At 42.1% G+C, this 20,665-nt stretch overlaps 2 protein-coding genes across 2 annotated transcripts; one reads left to right on the top strand and one right to left on the bottom strand.

The window, feature by feature from the left end:
- Positions 1 to 4,608: 4,608 nt before the first annotated feature.
- LOC141000850 (mixed lineage kinase domain-like protein) lies at positions 4,609 to 5,437 on the bottom strand. Its single transcript, XM_073471731.1, has 2 exons — positions 5,293 to 5,437; positions 4,609 to 5,115 (listed from the first exon to the last, which is right to left on the bottom strand). The coding sequence occupies exon 2, from the start codon at positions 5,107 to 5,109 to the stop codon at positions 4,609 to 4,611; it is 501 nt and encodes a 166-aa protein (XP_073327832.1). The 5' UTR covers positions 5,110 to 5,115; positions 5,293 to 5,437.
- Positions 5,438 to 10,073: 4,636 nt separating this feature from the next.
- On the top strand, positions 10,074 to 20,665 carry LOC141001289 (mixed lineage kinase domain-like protein). The gene is made up of 11 exons (XM_073472315.1): positions 10,074 to 10,127; positions 13,305 to 13,758; positions 15,013 to 15,084; positions 15,397 to 15,574; positions 16,055 to 16,152; positions 16,246 to 16,384; positions 17,318 to 17,402; positions 17,508 to 17,662; positions 17,791 to 17,840; positions 19,134 to 19,274; positions 19,932 to 20,665. The coding sequence occupies exons 2-11, from the start codon at positions 13,311 to 13,313 to the stop codon at positions 19,976 to 19,978; spliced, it is 1,413 nt and encodes a 470-aa protein (XP_073328416.1). The 5' UTR covers positions 10,074 to 10,127; positions 13,305 to 13,310; the 3' UTR covers positions 19,979 to 20,665.

Genomic DNA, 20,665 nt, shown 5'->3' with positions numbered 1-20,665 from the left:
GACATTTCTTTCATTTAACACAGTTGATTTTTAAATTCATGTAGAAATGTACATTTAGTAGCTTTTCAAGTCATCTTTTTTAAAATAATGGGCGTTGAAACTTGGTTTGCTGGCTGTAAATTCAAAGTTAATCTGAAGCTGATTCGAGGCTTTAGCAGTCAAGTGGTACAAACAGTATCTTACAGTCCAGAGTGACAGTTACACAACTCTAAAATTAATTCATTCATTTGATCAAACTGCTGAAGCTTCAGATTAACTTGTTTTTAATGAATCTTTTCTTCTCAATCTTGTGTGAACAGGAGGAAGAAACACCTGTTTAGATATGTGTGAAATGTAAAACTCTCCTTTAATCATTAGTTAAACAAAAAAAATCAATTAATTAAATCAATTAAAAGCCCAATTTGAAGATACAAGTACTGTACATTGTATAAAGAGGTAGACTGATACTGCACATGTACAAGAAATGTGTTAAAGTGTTAAAGTTTTCCTTTCACAGGAAGTAAAGGTGCTGAGGGGGCTGCAGCACCCCCCAAAAAGGCATAACCATCAAAAACCTTTCACTGATACAAAACTTCCTTTGATTGTGAATCCTAATGTTACGTGACAATTCTCTGGTTAATCTGCCAAATGTATGAACTACACTGAAGACTGGAGTCTCTGTCAGCTGTGACAAACAGGCACATATTTTCTATATTCGTGTATAACATTCGCCGAATTTACAAGAAGGACCAAATAATTGAGAATTTATCGTGGAAAGTGTAACACGAAGTTTATAAAGTTTCTCCAAACTCAACAACACACAAAATTGAGAGATTTTATAAGGGAGTCTGGGGAATTCCTCTCCGTCTTCGTCTCCTTGCTGTTGTCGACTGCAGGCGGTGTAGCTGCTGTATGTTGGTTTTCACACATGCATTTTTCTTTTAGCTTTTAGATATGAGTTGTCCTTGATACAAAGAACACATTCATTCATACAACATCATTATGCAAATCGACTACTGTGACTTCCAGCGTCTCTGTCCACAGGCTTTGTGTTGTGAGCAGTTTCATATCGGAAAACTATTTTCTTTCTACCAAACCACCCAGCTGAGAAGCGTGCATGTGCTGATGGATGAGAGCTAGTTAACAGAGCTAACTATGCTACAGCTTAGGTGGAGGCCATTAATGTTCACATCTCATGCTGTCACGAGCTCGAGCCTCTCGTCTATGAGAAGCTGCAGCTTCCCTCAGCACGGCTAAAGTTTAATTATGCAGAAATAACAAAAGTCAAAAAGAGATTTAGATTTCTGGGTGTTTGATGAAAACCTCTTGTTATTTGGTTCACAGCTTGTGTTTATTTACTACAAACAACCAATCAACTGTGCTGACATTAGTGATTTCATGCTCGTAACTGTCAGCACCGATCGCGTGTGGAGGCTAAAAAAAAAGAAAAAAAAAGCTGACGTAGTTTTCTTTTGTATCTTAATGAAGTTGAGTCATTAAGCTGTGATATGCTTTGTTCAAACCGAAACATTTTCAACTTGAATATCCACATTTCTAACTGCCGTCCATGCTACATAGCGTGTGTTCACATCCGCTCTTATCTTTTAACGTTGTAATCATGCCATTTTTAAGATTTGACTTCAGACTCAGACAGATTTTGATTTCTCTGAAATGGTTTGAAAACTCAAGCAGTGTGATAATCTTCATGTGGAGACTCTGCTCCACATTACTGAAATGCTTTGATCAGAAATGTTCTCCATGAACGTATTTATGCATCGTCATGTTTCTGTTAATTCAGCCTGGTTGGGTTCAATTCACTGTGGCACCACCTAACTGCCTCTCTGCCCCTGCAGCTAATCATGGAGGTGGTCCGGGCCGTGGGTCAAGCAGGAGATGTCTCGGGTGCATTCCAGTGTGTCTTGTCCTTGTGCACGACCATCTACGCGATGGCTCAGAATGTGAAGGCCAACAAGGACCGTTGCCAGCGAGTCGCCAAGAGAGTCAAAGCTCTGCACGACCTGGTTCTCACCATCAAACAAAGGGGGCCTGGTCAAATCTCCGTCAATGTGGAGAACGCTCTGAAGGAGCTCCACGGCAGTCTGGCTGCTGCCCAGCAGCTGATGATGAAATTTTCCCGAACTACAGCCGTGATGGGCTTTCTGAAGGGTTCTGCCCTCGAAGAGAAATTCAACGAGATAAACGAAAGACTGTCTGATAACTTCCAGATCCTGTCTGGGGCTCTACAGGTCCAGCATGGGGATGTGCTGCACAAAGTGTATGAAACTGTATCAGGAAGGAAACAGGAGGAGGAATATTGCAGTGGACAAGCCGGCTGCATCAGCCCCACAGCTCCCACGCCCCCCATGCCAATGTATAGCCCCACAGCTCCCATGCCTCCACCCCAAGCTCAGGCCCCCATGCCTGTCTCCATGCCTGTACCCCAAACCTTTGCCCCCATGCCTGTCTCCATGCCTGTGCCCCAAGCCTTTGCCCCCATGCCTGTCTCCATGCCTGTGCCCCAAGCCTTTGCCCCCATGCCTGTCTCCATGCCTGTCTCCCGGCCTGTCTTTGCTCCGTTATCCCCTCCTGTTATCTCCTCCACCATGGCCTTCAAACCTGTCATAAGGACCTTTGCTCCTGCGCGAGCACCCGTTGCCGTTGTAAGAAGCTATGTGGTTAACAACACTTATTTTCCTTAAAACAATGTGAACACAGGACGAAGAGGGACGACCAGGAGAGAGAGGACTCTGACCAGATCGCTAGAGCTGGAAACCCTATTTGTTTCTCTGGAGACTTAAAGATATAATATGTAAAAGTTTCTTCAAGACACTAAACTTAACAATGTGTTTGGTGACATATTCAAGTTTAGCAACTGCTGGAAATGTCACCGACCCATTTTGTTTCACCTGTTTGTGCCTGTACAGATGTTATAATACAAGCAGGGAACGTATTAAAAACTGTTGAAAACATCTGTTTGTTTGTCCATTTTACAGGCCGGATAAGAGCCGGCGTAATTTACCTGTTGTTGTTTGAGTACTTGAGTATAGTATTCTGCAGAGGTGTGAGCGTCAGTTCAGATCTCACTCGGTCAGAGTAAAATAAAGTTGAACACGGCATAAACAAAATATTTTATTTCAATTTTATAGTGAAATCTGAACATTTCTTCTGTCAGGACTGATGCTAATAAAGTGCAGCAGAGCAAAGTTAGAGACGTTTCATTCGAGACATTTAGGACGAATCCCCAAATTAGCCACTTTAGCACATTTTTGCACCATCTGTGTCATTTTAGATTCCTCACGTTACAGCCGGGAAACATACAAACATTCAGTCCATGTAAGTACGACTGTTTCTGTCCTTAAATCTGTAGAGTCTCAGCTGATATGCAGCATATGGTTTGTGTTTTGTGCAGCTTTGTGGGCTCAGTTTTTGTTGCTTCTGCTTTCGTTTCTCGGTGTTGGAATTATGTTTTGTTGCGGGAAGAGATTTTTACGATCTGCTTTTATCTGGGCTTCTTCCTGTCAAGTGGATATGCTGCATGACTATGTTGCTACATGATTAGCACGCCCTGTTATGGTGTGTTGTGTAATATGACACCCCGCCTGTGCAGGGGGCGCTAGAGTTCAAGATGTTAATCAAGTTGAGCTCCAACATGGTGCATCCCTCCTTCTTACAGTGACATTATGTCGTGTTATTGAAGGTCTGAGCAGCTGATATGAGCTAAACCAGCTGCTCCTGGTTTGTACAGATGAAGTGACGTGTAATGACGCTCTCTAGTGGAGCTCATAACAAACTGCAGCCTGTGGCCACATGAGGAAGTGTTTTTAATAAGTAACTACACATGATGCTGCAGCAGATGAGACGCAGGAATCTGTGACACTCGTATCTTGATACTGTCACGTTGAGCTCTATATAATGGAAAGTTCTCGTTCATGGTCCCTCCCTCGTCATAATTTAGTATTTAGAAACATCTAAGTGGGTTCCCAGGCAGGCGACACGTTACAGGCCATGTTAAAGTAATTAAAGCAAATGTTTTTATTTCCATGCTCTTATTTATGTTGAAAGAAACAATGCTACACGTTACAGAAAATAAGGGTCCCCATGACCCTGTTTGAAGCTAGAAAGGTGGCAGGGTCCGCCACATATAAACAAAGTAAAACAGTATAAACTGTGTTGTCCTTTAAGGTCAGTTTGTTTATTCAATTTATTCAGTCATGAAAACAAAGAGAGCTTGTTGATTTAGTTTGTTTAAAATCATCCTTTCTCTGCTCATTAACATTTCTTCAACAAAACTACAGACTGCTCCTTTAATTATTTGCTAAGGTAAATCAATAATCAATCATGAATAATAAAGTATATCAACAAAGATACAGAAAGTTCTCAAAGGTAAATAAATGAATGTTTCCTGGGTTTTAAAGCTACAAATTATGTGCAAACAATGAAGCATTTCTGTGATTCTGTTCTACATTTATTTTGCACAACAACCTGCATCTCAATCACTGAGACGTTGATTATTACTGTAGGATCTGACACATGTCATGAAGACCTCTGTGTCTGTTATCAAACCCAACCAGCCCTCGGCGCTCCCATCAGGCTTTGACAGCCTGCCAGCGACAAAGACTCTGCTCCTCTTTATTGCAGCACACAGTAGTACGCTCTAGTTTCGTACGCTAACTTTGACTCCACTCTTTGCAGTATGTCCTCCTGCTCTGCTAGCTTGACTTCCTGCTCGTTCAGCTTCCTCGTCTGTTCGGCCAGTTTGTCCTCCTGCTCGTCCAGCTTCCTCTCCTGGTGGACGTGCAGAGCCCCGGAGAGAGTCACGAAGGCATCGGTGAGACTTTTGTTCAGGTTGTCGAACTCTGATTTGTAGTCGCTGGATTTATACATCTGAGTCACCGGATATTTCTTGCTGAAATTGGTCAGCAGCTCGTTTGCTGACACCAGGATGGCGTTAAGTTTTTCCAAAGCTTTGCTCACGTCTTCAGAGAGTTGGCCTGACTGCCTCTCTTGGACGAACGCCACCAGCTTCTGCAGTGCTTCAAGTCTGCTCACAATGTGGGGGCATTGCTGATCATTCTTCTTCATCCTGTCAAACATGTTGTAGACGCCCATGAGGGGCTTGATGACCTCCATGATGAGCTGAAGAGACAAGGAGGCAGTTAGCAGGGAACAAAATGGATAGGATCATTTCAAGCCTCTGGTATCTGGCAACATGGGTCATAGCTGCTGCAAAGATCAGTTAAGCCTCCTTATAACTAAAAATGTTCTAACAAGAACCCAAGTTAATTCATATATTGAGAGGAAAGGATTACTTACTGTAGAGAAGACGCCGATGCACGATGTCTGTCTAATTGCAGGTGTGTGGGTGAAATAAAAAAATTATCATCCTGTAAACGAGGTCGAGCTGATAAGTTATCACCCTCTCCTCCCCTGGGTGTCACTCTCCAGTCAGACACATCACAGATTCACAACTTGAGATATTTAAACTGAGTCAGTTTTACTCCACACGGGACGCAAACAGGGTCATTGTCCTGCACAGGTTGGTCTCCGAAGATCAACAGGTTTCTGTTGGAGACCCGAGAAAGACCCACAGGACCTCTGCAGGTCTCTGCAGGTCTCAGGCCTACAGTTACATAACCCAGAGATAATAAAAACTGTATTGTCACTGAAAACAAAAGATGGTCGAAGGTTTATTGGCAGCACTCTTTATAACGCAATAAAACTCTGTAATTCAATGAAATGATATGATATCATTTACTGATGATGACGTCAAACCCAGATAAAACAGACTTTAACTGCCTTGTCATCTTGTTTTGCTGGCAAAAAAAAAAAGAACAAGAAACATTTGTATATTATTTGTGCTGGACTACAGAATCAATATTCAATCATCAATTAATAATGATAATAATAAAAAAGAAATGTACCCTCTGAAGTGTCACCCCTCTGTGTCTCTGCGCCTCCTCTTCAGCCACATTGGTCCGATCCATCAACATTTTCCATCCATCCACCAGATGTCCTCTGACTTCTTCCCCTTTAACCTGATTGCCGGATCATTCCTCACACCTGCCTCCACTTCCCTCATCAGCCTTTCTGCTCATAAACCAGCCGGTTCAGTTTGTTTTCCTGCACTCGTTTGCTCCTCCAGGCTGCGTCCTGTACAAACGGCCCATCAGTCTGACTGTCGTGTTGTCCTTGTTAGAAAGTTGCAAAGTTGGACCGAATCCTGACCCAAAAGCAAATCACTGCTTGATCACTGCTTTGGTTTTTTAAAATAGTTCTTAAAAACAATTTGATTTGCACGAGAAACTGGTGAAATAACAGTTTCACTAGTTTGTTTGTTTTTTGTGTGGAGGGGATCAACTATTTCACACAACAGGGTCACTGTTGTGTGAAATAGGGTCACACAACATCAACCTGTGTCATGTGAGATAAAACATCTCTGCAGCTCATATCTCAAAACTCTGCAACTCAAATGGATAAACTGCAACGTACGACCGGTAGGAGGAAACACATGTGTTTCTGGTTTCAGGTTGAACTTTCCGCTTGTGTTGACCACAGACCTTATTTCAGGCGTCTAACCAAAACCCAGAGACGAATGAACTCATTTTCAGATTTAGGACATTTATGAAGCAACCAAACCAACTAAGAGGAAGAACTTTTGTAAAAGTTTTGTTTTTTGTTGGGGTGGACAGGTTGGGTGGACAGGTTGGACGTGTTGGAATCTATTGTCCGTTGCCTACTACAGAAATTGTATATTTGCTGAAAACTGAAAATAAAAAATAAACCTTGTTTAAAAAAAAAGAGTAAAGATGTGGTGCTGAAATGTTTTTCTGGTACAAGTGAAAGTCACAAACAGAGCTCGAGTAAAAGTCTGATATCAAATGTACTTAAAGGTTCAATATGTAAGAAGTTTAGTGAACATATTAAAAAAAGGTTTGTTTAAATTCAACTAAAACTATCAACAGAATGTGAAACAGTTATGACGTCTATGTTTTGTGTTGCAGAGAGATCTATTGAAGTTAGCACGCTGACCAGCTAGTCAATATATATAAAGTATCCAATATTCATATTTTCTGATTTTCTGAATCAGTTTTATTTGTTGTTACTAAAGTTTTCAAATACATTTGCCCTCAAAATGTGGTGGAGTAGCTCAAAATTGTACTCAAGTGCAGGACTTTGGTAAATGTACTTAGTTACATTACTTCACTGGTTGTGGACAAAAAAAGACATTTGAGGACGTCATCTTAGGAAGAAGGAAACACTGATCGATATTTCATTACTAAGAAAATACTCAACATGTTAATCGACACTGAACGTAAGTATCGAGTGTGAGAATTCATCTAGAAGTTTTCGGGCGGCTCACATTTGGGTCTCACAGGTGTAAATCAATGATCAATGTCACGTGTCTGTGACTGAGTCGTTTTCTGAAAAGGAAAAAGAAAGTTTTATTGTCGTCTCCTTCAGGTCAGCTGATAAGTTATCAACCTTCGCTCTGCGTGTTGTCCTACACGTCTCTGTCTGTGACCTCTGGTGACACAGCGGTGAGACAGTCGACGCTCAGTGTCTCTAGGCAGCTCAGGTTAAACAGACAACAGTCTCGCTGTCCTGCTGGCAAACATGTGGACGTTTCAGTTAAGTTTTAGAGGTTAATGACCCTGTGTTTAATGTTACAACGCTATGAATTGTGGGTAATTCCCTTCGGCAAAGTCAGAAATGCTGACTTACGGAAAATTGTTTGCAACTTAGAGTAACCAACTTGTGTATTTATGTTGTTGGTCTTTGGTGATTCATATTATTTTATATTTTTTGGGACCAAAAATATTCACAAAACACAGAATAAACAAGTGAAACACTGAAATATAAACCTGTGTTTTGCACATACTAGTAGTAGATTACAGACTGAGAGAAACTCCTGCTGTGTGTTCACAAACATAACTAATAAAGCTGATACTGACACTCCTGCCCAGAACAATGGAGGTGAATGGGACATTGTCTGCAGGATTCAAATTGTTAAACTTTATCAACAGCGCTCCTTTTTTCACAAACAGTGTCCCCGTTACTCTTGATGATGCACAGCAGGCTGCTGCTCATTAGGGACGATAGACGTCATGAGATGCTGCAGTCAGACACAAACCTGGTGCCACAAAAACAATCAAGAATGACTGAGAGCTGAAGGAACGATCGACACCGAGAGTCGTTTTGTGAAAATATACTGTGAGAAGCTGAGTTGTTGTTGCGTTTGGCTTCGTGTTTTTGTATTGTTACTAATATAATTTCATAACTTAAAGAAAAGGTTGTTCCCTAATAAACCTCACTCTCACTCTGATGTTCAATCTGTCAACAGGTTGGATTTTTACCCACAGAAATGAAGGACAAAAGAAGTGCGTCTGCCTCTGCGCAACTAAAACAGGAAGAGGCGTCGTCTTCCCCGGTCACCGTCCTCAGGTAACGGTGGAACAACTGGAAAACTGGAAACTTTACACTGCAACAGAAAAAGAAGAAACCGCTGATGGACGAGGTCTGGTGCTCTGGTGTTTCCTAGCAAGAAATGTCGCCCAGTGTCGTTTTTTTCAGAGTGCTCCGCCTTTTTTGTGCAGCCGCTCCGAGCGCTTCATCACCAGTCACTATGCCGTCACTATATATTATTGTGTAATATTCAGCGTATTTTTGTCTCCTATGGATCCTGTCTTGTACTCACATCCTCCTTCCTCTGATGTCCCGATGTCAAATAAAAAACAGATAGTAAACCGCAGAGGATCAGTGTCCATCACACAGCGGTGGTTGTCAAGATATAGAGGCAAAATGCACGTGCAGCGGCCTTAGTAACAAATCCACCCACATATTAATACAACCTGCTGTTTTAATCTGCCTATTCACAGACCTGAGATCAGGGTTTCTGGATCAAACTGGGATTCTTACAGCTGGTGTTTGCTTTGGTCAGTAGCCAGGCTGCTATGCTGTGTTTGCATCAGGGGTGCTAACAGTAATAGCACAGGAAAACTCAGGGAGGGGGGACAGTTGAAAAGTTGTCTGTAATTAGAAAACCACTTATAAGTAGTTATTTATAAATCTTGACATGGAAATGATTTTATCCCTAATCAGAGTCTAGACTGAAGTGATGCCCCCGCAGGTCATGTCGGGGGCATTGCAAGTTGTGTGTCCGAGCCTGTGGTGAACCTGAGCTTTATGAACCATGTGCAGTGTGACGCACTCAGAGCCGTGTCTGACTTGTCAGCTCAATATTTAGTCTGCTGAACAACACACGTCATCTGGCTTCAGTCTCCTCGCCCGTCGCTGTGGTCCATGTTCCTCCTGACCACACTCACCAACTGCTTCACTGAAATCAAGTCCTGGATGCAAACAAACTTCCTCCAACTAAACTGCGACAAATCGGACATGGTCACCATCGGCCCCAAATCCCTCATCAAAACCGCTCACAACTTCTGCCTCACCCTGGACAACTCCACCCTCTCTCCCTCCCCACACAGTCGGAGTCATCTTTGACAACAACCTCTCCTTTCAAAAGCAAATAAAAAAGGCAGTTTCACCAAAACTGCCTTCTCCCACCTCAAAAACACAGCCCGTCTCCACCCATCACTCTCCTTCTCTGCTGCAGAAACCCTGATCCACGCCTTCATCACCTCCACACTTGACTACTGCAACAGCATCCTCTACAGCGCACCATCCAAACTCCCAAATAAACTCCAATACGTCCAGAACTCTGCTGCTCGCCTGCTCACCCACCCCCGCACCTGTGACCACATCACCCCTGTCCTCCAGAAACTCCACTTTCAATTCAAAATCCTCCTCCTCACTCACTCTGTGTATGTAGACTTGACCTGGGCTGAGGATGGGTGATCCTGACAGACCATCAATAGCATTTAGCCTCCGTATCTGATCTGCTCTGCACTTCTCACCCCCGGCGGTGAGTTTCTGCTTCAAGGACAGGATGAATAAATCCTGGGTGTGTCAGCAGAGCATGAATAACACTCAGAGGGGGGAAGGACTGGAAATGTCAGAGAGGAATAGGAAGCAGAGCAACAGAGGGAGGAGGAGCTGAGGGTGTACAGGCAGTTTCGTTTTTGCTCAGCACACACAAAGAACATTTACCTGGGTTCAGACGAGAAGCTTTCACTGACGTCCACACACAGGTGAGTCGTCTTTATGTTTCTTCTGTCTTCATGTCCACTGTAAACTGCTCTGCTTGTGAGACTGCTGCAGGTTCAGCTTGTAGATCGGGAGCACAACAACTCATATGAGTTTACAACAAGCTTTACTGTAATGCTGCTCTGCAGTTCTGCCAAAGAGAAATGTTTAACTCAGTGACACACCTTGAAGTTTGATCTGTCAAACCCTGGTGCAAGGTGATTTCAGCTTCAAAAAGGGGCTAAAAACATCTTTTCAAATCAATTTGAGATCTTCTGGAGACGTGGATTGTGTTTTTATTTTGTTGTTTTTCACATTTTAAATCAAGTCTCCAGCTGCTTCAGTTGTTTAGGAGAACGCTGCAACTCCGTTTTACTGTGAAGCTCTGGAAATGTTTTGAGGACCTGACTTTCATCAGCATGGAGGGAGGAGATATAACTTCATTAAAAAACAGTCAGAGGGTCTGTTTGGATGTGAGTTTACAACAAGCTTTACTGTAATGCTGATTTGCAGTTCTGCCAAAGATAAATGTTTAACTCAGTGACACACCTTGAAGTTTGATCTGTCAACCCCTGGTGCAAAGTGACAGGAAGACAAAGGCATGTTATTCCCTGCAGGGCAACAGAGAGCGATAATTACCCTCTCTCAGGCTCCTGCCTCAGCTGTGTGTTAAAGGTGCAGTGTTAAACCTGCTCGTATGAATGAAAGTACAGATTAAACAAACATTTACCAGAAGAACAAATCTCAGAGAAGTTTAGGATTTACAAACAAGAAATCAGTACATACTGACAGACTGTGGTTTGAGTCAGAAGAACTGCAGAAGAGTCATTAATGAATAATACATTTAATTGAGCAACGCTTTATGCTGAGGCAGGTGAATTATCAGCACTACATGCATGAAGAAGCATGTATTCATAAAGTACATGTATTCGTAGTATCTCATGCCTGACTTCAGGAACAATACGTTATTAATGCAACGACTGAGGCGTTTAAATCATCATGATTTCTGAGTTATTATTGATGTTTCATGTCTTCTTCATGGTGACAAGCCAAAAAAACTGACCAGTCACAGCAGTGCACATGTAATCAGCTGTAATCATGGTTACTTCAGCATCACTTTTTCATGACTTCATCATATTTGTGGCCCTTTTTAAATAAAGTGTTGCCCCGGTCTGTCTAACTATTTAAAATTCATTTACATTTTCAGTTTCTGAGAGGAGAAACGAGTCAGATCTCAGTGTTGAGCCTGTTTTTGTCCTGCTGTATGAAGTGAGGCCTTGCAGCTGTTTGCTGATAAACGGTATGAGTCAGTCTGCTCACGTCGTCTGAGAGCTAAACATCCATAATTGGTTTGTAATCATAAGTTACCAACAAACAATCTGTCTGAATCAACGCTGCCACATCAGAAAAGTTTCAGTTCCTGTTGTGGAGTCGGTTTGTTCAGCCAAAAATTAAAACTCAGTCGTCGTCTCCTCCCTCCACGCTGATGGAAGTCAGCTGTCGTAGTCCACGAAACATTTCTGGAGCTTCACAGTAAAACAGCGTTCTGCTAAACAACCGAAGTAAAGACTTGATTTAAAACAGAAAAACAACTAAAAGAAGAGGATAAAATGGCTCCACACAGCTCATCCGGTGTAATCCAAGTCTGCAGAAGCTCTGAGATCACAAATTGATTTATTAAATGTTATTTACACCCTCGACGTGCAGCTGAGCTCGTGCACCCACTTCAGCCACAGTGTGCGCTAATCCTGAAGCTTCAGAGCTACAGTGAAGATTTCAGCTTCAAAAAGGGGCTAAAAACATCTTTTGGAGACGTGGATTGTGTTTTTATTTTGTTGTTTTTCACATTTTAAATCAAGTCTCCAGCTGCTTCAGTTGTTTAGGAGAACGCTGCAACTCTGTTTTACTGTGAAGCTCTGGAAATGTTTTGAGGACCTGACTTTCATCAGCATGGAGGGAGGAGATATAACTTCATTAAAAAACAGTCAGAGGGTCTGTTTGGATGTGAGTTTACAACAAGCTTTACTGTAATGCTGATTTGCAGTTCTGCCAAAGATAAATGTTTAACTCAGTGACACACCTTGAAGTTTGATCTGTCAAACCCTGGTGCAAAGTGACAGGAAGACTGTGAATCAGCTCAGCACTACAGGCCTCCCTGACTGGATCTGAGGAGACGTTCCCGTGGGAAATCTTCTCAGCAGATAACTTCACAGAACATGAGCTCAACGTCACCGTTCAATACAGAGCCAGCTGCTGGTAATAACAGTGGATCTGTCCTGTCCTGACAACGGTTATTTAATTAATTTCTTTTTTCATGATGTTATTTCAAAGTGTCATCTCATCTAAACTATATGTTTGGATGCTTTCATGTATAAAACACTTGCCCATCATGTTAGTTTGACACAGTTCACCTGTTGGGCCACAGACTGAAGACAAACTTAAGCACAAGAGAGACATCAGACCAGATACCAATCAGCTACAACATTAAAACCACCTGCTTAATACTGTACAAGTTCCCCTTGTGCAGCCAGAACAGCTCTGACCTGTCAAGGCATGTTGATAAGACCTCCGGGTGTGTGGCACCGGGACGTTTGTGGTGGGTCCTTTGGGTCCTGTTTGTTTCGAGGTGGGGCCTCCACGGGTCAGACTTGTTCTTGCACGTCCCACAGATACTCGATCATGTTGAGATCTGGGGAATGTGGAGGCCTCGGGCTCCACGTTGTGTTCGTCGGGCCATTCCTGAGCAGTTTTTGTGGCGTGTCAGGGCTCGTTGTCCTGCTGGTGGGACCACTACCATCTCCATGAAGGGGTGAACTTCCACAAAGCTCTTAAGATGGGTGGCGTGTGTCGAGTGGCATCCACATGAATGCCAGGACCCAAGATTTCCCTGCACAACGTTGCATTGTAATGAGATGATCGATGTTATTCACATCCCCCGTCAGTGGTTTTAATGTGGCGGCTGATCGTGTATATCTGTAAACATCACTGTACAAACTGTTAGTGTGACATTAAAAGATGGATGAATGGATATACCAGTGACACTGCAGTATTTATACTTTCACTTAAAGGTGTAATATGTAAGAATTGGCCACCTGTTGGATTTATAACAGGGCTGCACCTCGAGGATAAGAGGGATTCTTCCACCACAACTTCAGCTTTATTTGCCTCTCTGTGCCCCGCAGCTGATCATGAACTACGTAGAGCCCATCCTGTCCATCGCCTCACGGATCTACACCCTGGTGGAGAATGTGAAGGCCAGCAGGGAGCGCTGTCGACGTGTTTCTGAGCGAGTCGGAGCCCTGGAGAGGCTGGTGAGGTCCATCAAACAGAGAGGGCAGGCACAGACATCTGACAACGTAGAACAAGCTCTCGAGGAACTCCATATCACTCTGACATCAGCCGAGGAGTTCATCATGAAATTTGCTAAGGCCAATCGGGTGGAGCGCATCCTTAAATCCAGCAGCCATGGAGACGAGTTCAACAGTGTGAACGAGCGTCTCAACGACGCCTTCCAGGTCCTGTCTGGAGCCCTGCAGGTGGAGCAGGGGGACACGCTGTTCAAGGTGTTTGAACTGACCACCAGAAAGGGAGAAGACGAGGTCGACGGGAAAGAGGACGACAAGGAGCTGAAGAGATGTGAGTGTTTTGAAACTTTATGAAGTTTACTTGAAGTGACTATGAGGAACTTTAAAGTGTTTATGAAACAGTCTCTGATTCCTCTGATGATTATAAATGAGCTGTAACAGCAAACAAGACCATCAGCAAAAAGACTGCTATTTTTATATAGTTATTATTAATGCCTGTGCTCGTATAAAATCACATATACTTGCACTTGCTTCCAAAACAAATGCATGTGCTAGTAAAGACCAACAGATCGTACCGCTTTTGTCCAAAGGGGCGCAACAATCAACAAAAACTGAAAGTTCCTCGTTGTCACTTTAAGGTAACGGACTAAACTTAACAACATTACATCATCTGTAAACATTCGTACCTGGCTGGATCATTTGTGTTTATTTGCTTAACCAATGCAGATTACTTCACTGTGCACTAGATGTAAGCTAACATTAGTAAACAACAGCACACACAGAAGGTGTGTGTGTGTTTGAATCCAGGTGAAGCTCTGAGTGAACTCAGCACTCAGCAGAGACTCTGGTTTTGGTTCTGGTTCTCTCTCTCCGCTCTGTTACGTTACGTTCATGAAGTAAAGTACATTTCCCCTCCAGCTCCAGTCAGCAGTCGACATTACAGAACAGAGACACCCGAAAGTGGAGGTCACCTCCGTGTCACTGCTGCAGTCAGGTTGATAAACAGGAATGAAGATAAATCCACTTTTTAACCTCCAAAGTTAAAAAGTAATCTCTGAGCTCTCCTCCTGTCGGTAAACGTCTTCGGTTCAGAGCAGAATCTGAGGTGACTCCTGGTGTTTATTCCTCCAGAGGGTCTGGATCTGAGCAGCTGATCAGCAACTATACCCCTGAGATTCCCACAGTAGCAGAAGTTACATTTACGATCAAAAACAGTTTTGTGCATTTATTAGAAATACAAATAATTGAGGTTTCAATTATTCTTTGATCGGTCAAACAGATTTACTGCAAGACATAAATTCTGTTAAATAAAAACAAATCAATACAAACATCTCCAAATGCAAGAATCTCACACAAACTCTATTTCTGAGATAGCATCAACTTCCCCATAATTTACTTAACCTTCACTTCACTCTCGAGGCGGGAAAGCAAACAGGAGTGAGTCAGAGGAACTTTGGCAGTTCCCAAATTTTGGTCTGACTGTAAGCAAACTCGACTGAGCTTTGCGTTGTGTAAGCGCCAACAGGAACCGACAGGATTAAGTGTTTGGTTTCATTTGTTTCATCCGTGTTTGTTTGTTCCTCAGTGCTCATCGAACACATGGAGCGTCAGCAGAGAGAAGAACTCAAAATCGACGTGCAAAAACTCTTGAAGATCAGTGACTACACCAAAACACTTCAATATATGATAGTCGGATATTACTGGAAATGTATCACTGCATTTATTCGAGAACGGATGATAAAACGGGTATGAACAGACTCACAGTGGAGCATTTAGCATCTGTCCCTCAGGAGTTGATCATGTAACTGCTGGATGTGGAAATAAGCAACTGTTTATATCAGCTTTAAATATTACGACATACAGTATAAAGTGTTAAATGTTACCAACACGTGTCGGCTGCCCCCTAGTGGCCAAAACAAAAACAACAACGACAACAACAAAAAAACTAAAAGGTAACTTGTTTGTACAGTGGATAAGCCCAGCGTCACTGATGAAGTCATCCGGGAGATCAAACCAAACGAGCTCAAGTACGAACATCCCAAAGAGCCCTTCATGACAACATCCACCTCAGAGGTCTACAGAGGAGAGTACCACGGCTTCCAGGTGGCCATCAAGAGATACACTGACCTCGTGAACGCCAGCCTGAGGTGTGTGCCACATTTCAAATTAAAACTTTACTTTTGGTTACATAAATACCACAGACTCACCAGCAATAAATAGCAATCCAATGCAGCATCTGATGTCCAAAAGATGAGGGGTTGACCAACAGTTCTGACGTAGTTTACTTTCGCATTTAAGCTGCTGGATGTCCTATTTTTGCTTTCCAACAAAGTCAGACAACAAGTCACACAAACAGCTTCTGTTCGAGCAGAACTTTCCCGCTCAAACACTTGATCCCAAAAAACTTTAATATTTTGACATTTAGTCACTTTGTTTCTCCTGAAACAACGTTGAAAAAAAAGGACTCTGACCCCTTGTAAATGTTAAAATGTTATAATCTGGTTAATTTAAAGAGGCACTACAGTATGTTAAATATTGAGCTAAATCTTCATGTTGCACTTGGCCTTGTGTATTCCTGTGTGACTTCCTGCAATTACTGTCAACATAAACACATTGTCTGTGTGCAGGGAGGTACAGTACGTTTTCCAAAAGGAGGTTCATACCATGAAGCGGTTTGAGTCGCCCAACATCCTGCGAATGTTTGGCATCTGTGTCCAGGAGGAAGGTGAGTGAACTGCAGCAGGTGAATCACAGAGTATCAGGAACAATCCACCTTTACATTTAGAGTGACGTGATGTGGCCTTGTGACTGCCTGTAGGACCCAGCCCTCAGTTCCTCATCATCATGGAGTACTGTGAGAAGGGAAGTCTGCGTCAGGTCCTGGACTCTGAGCGCGGGAAGCTGTCCTGGACCCGGAAAGCTCGAATGTGTCTGGACGCAGCAAAAGGACTCTACAGGTGAGTCACGCCAATTATTATTTATATGTCTGAAAACGATGAAACACAGAGAGAGGAAGGGGGGAGGAGCTTAATTGTGCAGGTGAGAATAATAAAGTAAAATGCTTTGTTAGGGGTGGATGATGAGATTAAAACCCTCCGTCACAGTACATGTAATTTATTTGTGATTTATTTTCATGAAGCTACGTTACATTTTCCAGACAGGAGAGTCTGTTTATGTTTGCCCCCTTTTTAAAGGGACAGTTCACCCTAAAATCAAAAATGCATATTTTTCTTACCTGCAGTGATGTTAGTCCAGAATGTTTTGGCTTGAGTTGCAGAGTTTTGGAGATGTCGGTCGTTGAGATGTCCCTCTTTCTCTCCGATACAATGAAACCAGATGGCGTTTGAAAAACTCATCAGCAATGTCTCCTTCCAGGAATCATGACCGGTTACTCAAGATAATCCACAGGCCTCGTTGTGTCTCAGTCTCATGTTGGAACTATGTTTTTCCCTCATCACTGCACAGAGGCTGTTAACATCATTAAAATTCACATTTTGCACTGTCACCACCAGCACGAGCCTCTTCTCTCTGCTCGGTGATATGTTGTAGCATTTCAGCAGAAAGAAATTAGTTCTCCTCTGCTGACCTGCAACGTTAGCTAGCTTACTTAGCTTAGTCGGCTAGCCTCTCCTCCATGAGTAGAGGAACACGTCCTCGTGCTCGGTGATACAGAAAGAAAATAGTTCCTCTATGAAACTGCTCACAACAAGGTCTGTGGATTATCTTGAGTAACAGCGTCGTGATTTCTGGGAAGAGACATTGCTGTTGAGTTATTTTAATGCATTTTTTGGCACTTTGAGAGTTAAAGATATTAAAGTGCAGCTTTTAAATGATCTCTATGATTGATTGTTTATGACAGAAGCAACATGATTATCACTGTTGTCTCTTAGGCTGCACCAGACGGAAGAAAAATCCAAGGTGCATGGATGCATCAACAGCTTCAAGTTCCTCGTGACTGAAGGCTACACAGTCAAGGTACTGAGAGCAGTGCATGCTGGGAGTGCTCACGGTCCGCCGAGTGGCGTGATTTGGTGAATAGGATTGAAATCTTGACGTCGTTGATTTATTTTTTTTTATCAGCTGGGAGGTTTGGAGCTGGCGGAAACCGAGACATCGCTGAAAAAGTCGACGAAGAAGTCGGCGAAGGACCAAGAGATCAGGTCTCTGTGCTACTCGTCTCCTGAGGCCCTCGAAAGCATCAACCACGTCTACAACAAAGAGTGCGAGATGTACAGGTCAGAAATAAACCGCGACTTCATCTGTTGTTTAAAATGATTCAGTATCTTAAATGCTCTTTGGTTTCATTTTTTTAAATGTGAAGAATAGAATAGAATAAAATAAACTGTTTATTGTTGTCTTTCAGCTTTGGAATCGTCCTGTGGGAAATTGCAACCTGTAAGAGACCGTTTGAAGGTTTGTATCTGCACAACACAGGGTTCAACATCCAGCTCTCAACTTTCTGTTCAGAGTTCAGGCAGCTGTTAAAAGTTTTCTCTTTCACACTGAACAGCGGCCGTTGTCGGCATGAAGTCACGAAGCCTAAATCAGGCTCCAAGTGACTTGATCTTCCATCGACTAGTTCGTTTTAACAGGTGTTTTGTAAGAACTCTTGTTTTCTGTTTGACAATAATTTATAAACGGTAATAAAGAAATCATTGTACGTGACTTTGTTCAACATTTATTTATACAGGAAGGCCCGATGAGAGCGGTTCACTCTCTTTTGCCCATGCAAAAGTGAAAAAAACTCAATGTGGCGTACAAAGTTAATCTTCAGATTTAAAATATGTTAAAGGAGTCAGGTGATCACACTTTCATTCCTGCTTAGTTTTATTCAGCCTGACTGGAGCGAAACATTAAATTGTTTCCTTCAGCTCTGTTTTAGATTTCACTCATTACTAAAGTGAGGCCGACTTAAAATTACAATTAAAATGACAAAGATTGCAAAGATCTACTGATTATTTTACCTTTATTATTAATGACAGACCTGAAATGCAAATTCAAAACAAAACTAATTTAATTGTTTCCATTCAAGCTTTTCCTCATTTTAAGTTTCACATTTGAAGTTTCTTATTTCCACTGTTTCAATTTCATCTTTAAAATTTCGGCTTTCAGTTTGAGCTCTTCCATTTCAACTTTTATTTAGTGCCTGATTATTTTTAACTGTCTTTTTTAAAAATCTTTATTTATTTGACTTTTAATTTTTCGGTTTGGACTTTGACTTTAATCATGACCAGAAGTATCTTTCACACAGAGGATGCTTTGAGTGCCTTGAAACTGAAAGTGTGAAATGCTGCACAATACTGAATTTATGAACGCACCCATATTTATAGCTAAACAATCAAACGGTTGCTTAATCATTAACCCATGTCTGTGTAGTTAACTCTCTGTGTGCTGCTAGCATACCTAACATACAGACACTGATGGGGAAACGAGGGGTGAACTACGAGCTCAGCAGTCGATACATTTCTCCGCCTGTATGTATGTGATGTACTCTCACGAGATGCTTGATTGCTCCTGTTTCTGCTCTTACATGCAAAAGACCTGTTGTACTTTAAGCAATGAGCACTGAGCATCGACTCTAGAGAAGTTTAACTGGAGTTTTGAGTGCACTGTCATCAGCGCAGGGTCTCTGTGTCTGTGTGCGGGATCACTGTAAGTGGTTGCCACTGTATTTCTGCTCATAATGTGTTCTCACTTTTCTTCCAGGTTGTGCGAATGAGGATATCTATGAGAGAGTGTGCAAAGAGAAATATCAGGAGCCGCTGCCTGACGACTGTCCCAAACCACTGGGGGATCTGATCAACACCTGTCGGGCCTATAAGAGCTTCCACAGACCATCTGCTGGAGGTGAGTTACAATTACTTTATTTCAGACTCACAGAGGTCCCATAGAAATGAAAAGAGAAATAAAAAACAAAGATAAACAAGACAAACTAGATAAAAGATAAGTAGCACCACACCATACTGCATTGTATAATTGTATAATGTTGTACAGTACATTTGTCATGTTCAACTTCTGACATAAGAAATAAACAATATTCAAACCAAAATTAAAGATAAAGAACATTTGACAGAGACAGAACACATACTAAACTTGCAAAGCAACATACTGGCCCTAAAGCTCTGTCGATAAATATCTGTCATCACTCAGATGATCAGTAAGAAAATGACCAGGGTATTTCATTTCTTCACATGACATAAGGGGAACACAGGAAAAACTGATTTCCTGTCCTCTCTACTTCTAACATTGCCTATATTACTTTTAGACCATTATATTTAGATACTATATCTGCAAGACTGCCTCACAAATGAGCGAACGTGTTTCAGTGTAGAATTTTTCCTTAATTTCCCATTGAAGAGATACATATAAAAAAGAAATACAGAAACATAAACAGTTATTAATCAAAGAAACATTAACATTCTTCCAATGATGTGGCAAAGTGTGAAAAATATATAACAAGGAATAGTGATGATGCTAATGTGGCTGTCTGTGTCTCTTCTGCAGTGCTGGTGGATCAACTGCGCAGCGTGGTGGCAAAGTTAGAGGAGTAATAAAACTCTTCATCCCTCTTCGTCCTCAGTACTCAGGGTCTCTGCTCATACTCAGGAGAAGAAATACAGCTGTGAAACCATAAAACGCGTCTCTGCCTCGCTTAAAAATTGCATGTAATCCACAAGAAAGTTTACAACACACTAAAAGCCCCAAGTTTGTGTTTCAGTTCACCGTTACTGTTGGAAAAACGTCTCCAACAGGAAGCTGTTCCAAAAATCTACCTTTCCTATGGATCTGTGTGGGGTGTGGGGGGTTGTTTGACTTAAAGGGTTAGGGCTTTTTATTTTTTAATGAATGCATGTAAAGTAGCTCAAGCATCTGCTCAGGGACTCCTGACTGCTGGTTGACATTTTAGGATGACTTGGAGGAAAACACTTTAATCTACAGTACTTACTAACCACAGAACTGCAGGTCGTCACTGATCCGTATACTGTCTGTTATGCATGTACAAACTTGCTACAAACACCAGCTCTGGAGGCTGTAACTACATCTCATCACACAGAAAAGGCCTCCACCAAGTGGTCAAAGTTAATGTTGCAACAAAATACCATTTTCAAACTTTTTACCTCTGAGCCTTTATGTTTACCATGACAACAAACTGTCTCTGTGAATAACAGTGGTGTCTGATGCAACGCGAGTGCTGATGTTTGCTGCAATATACCAAATAAAAACAATAAACAAACCTA

Source organism: Pagrus major, chromosome 8, assembly GCF_040436345.1.
Source record: "Pagrus major chromosome 8, Pma_NU_1.0".
NCBI classification, from domain to species: Eukaryota; Metazoa; Chordata; class Actinopteri; order Spariformes; family Sparidae; genus Pagrus; species Pagrus major.
Note: the sequence above shows the minus strand (reverse complement) of the source record. Positions and strands in the feature narration are given on the sequence as shown.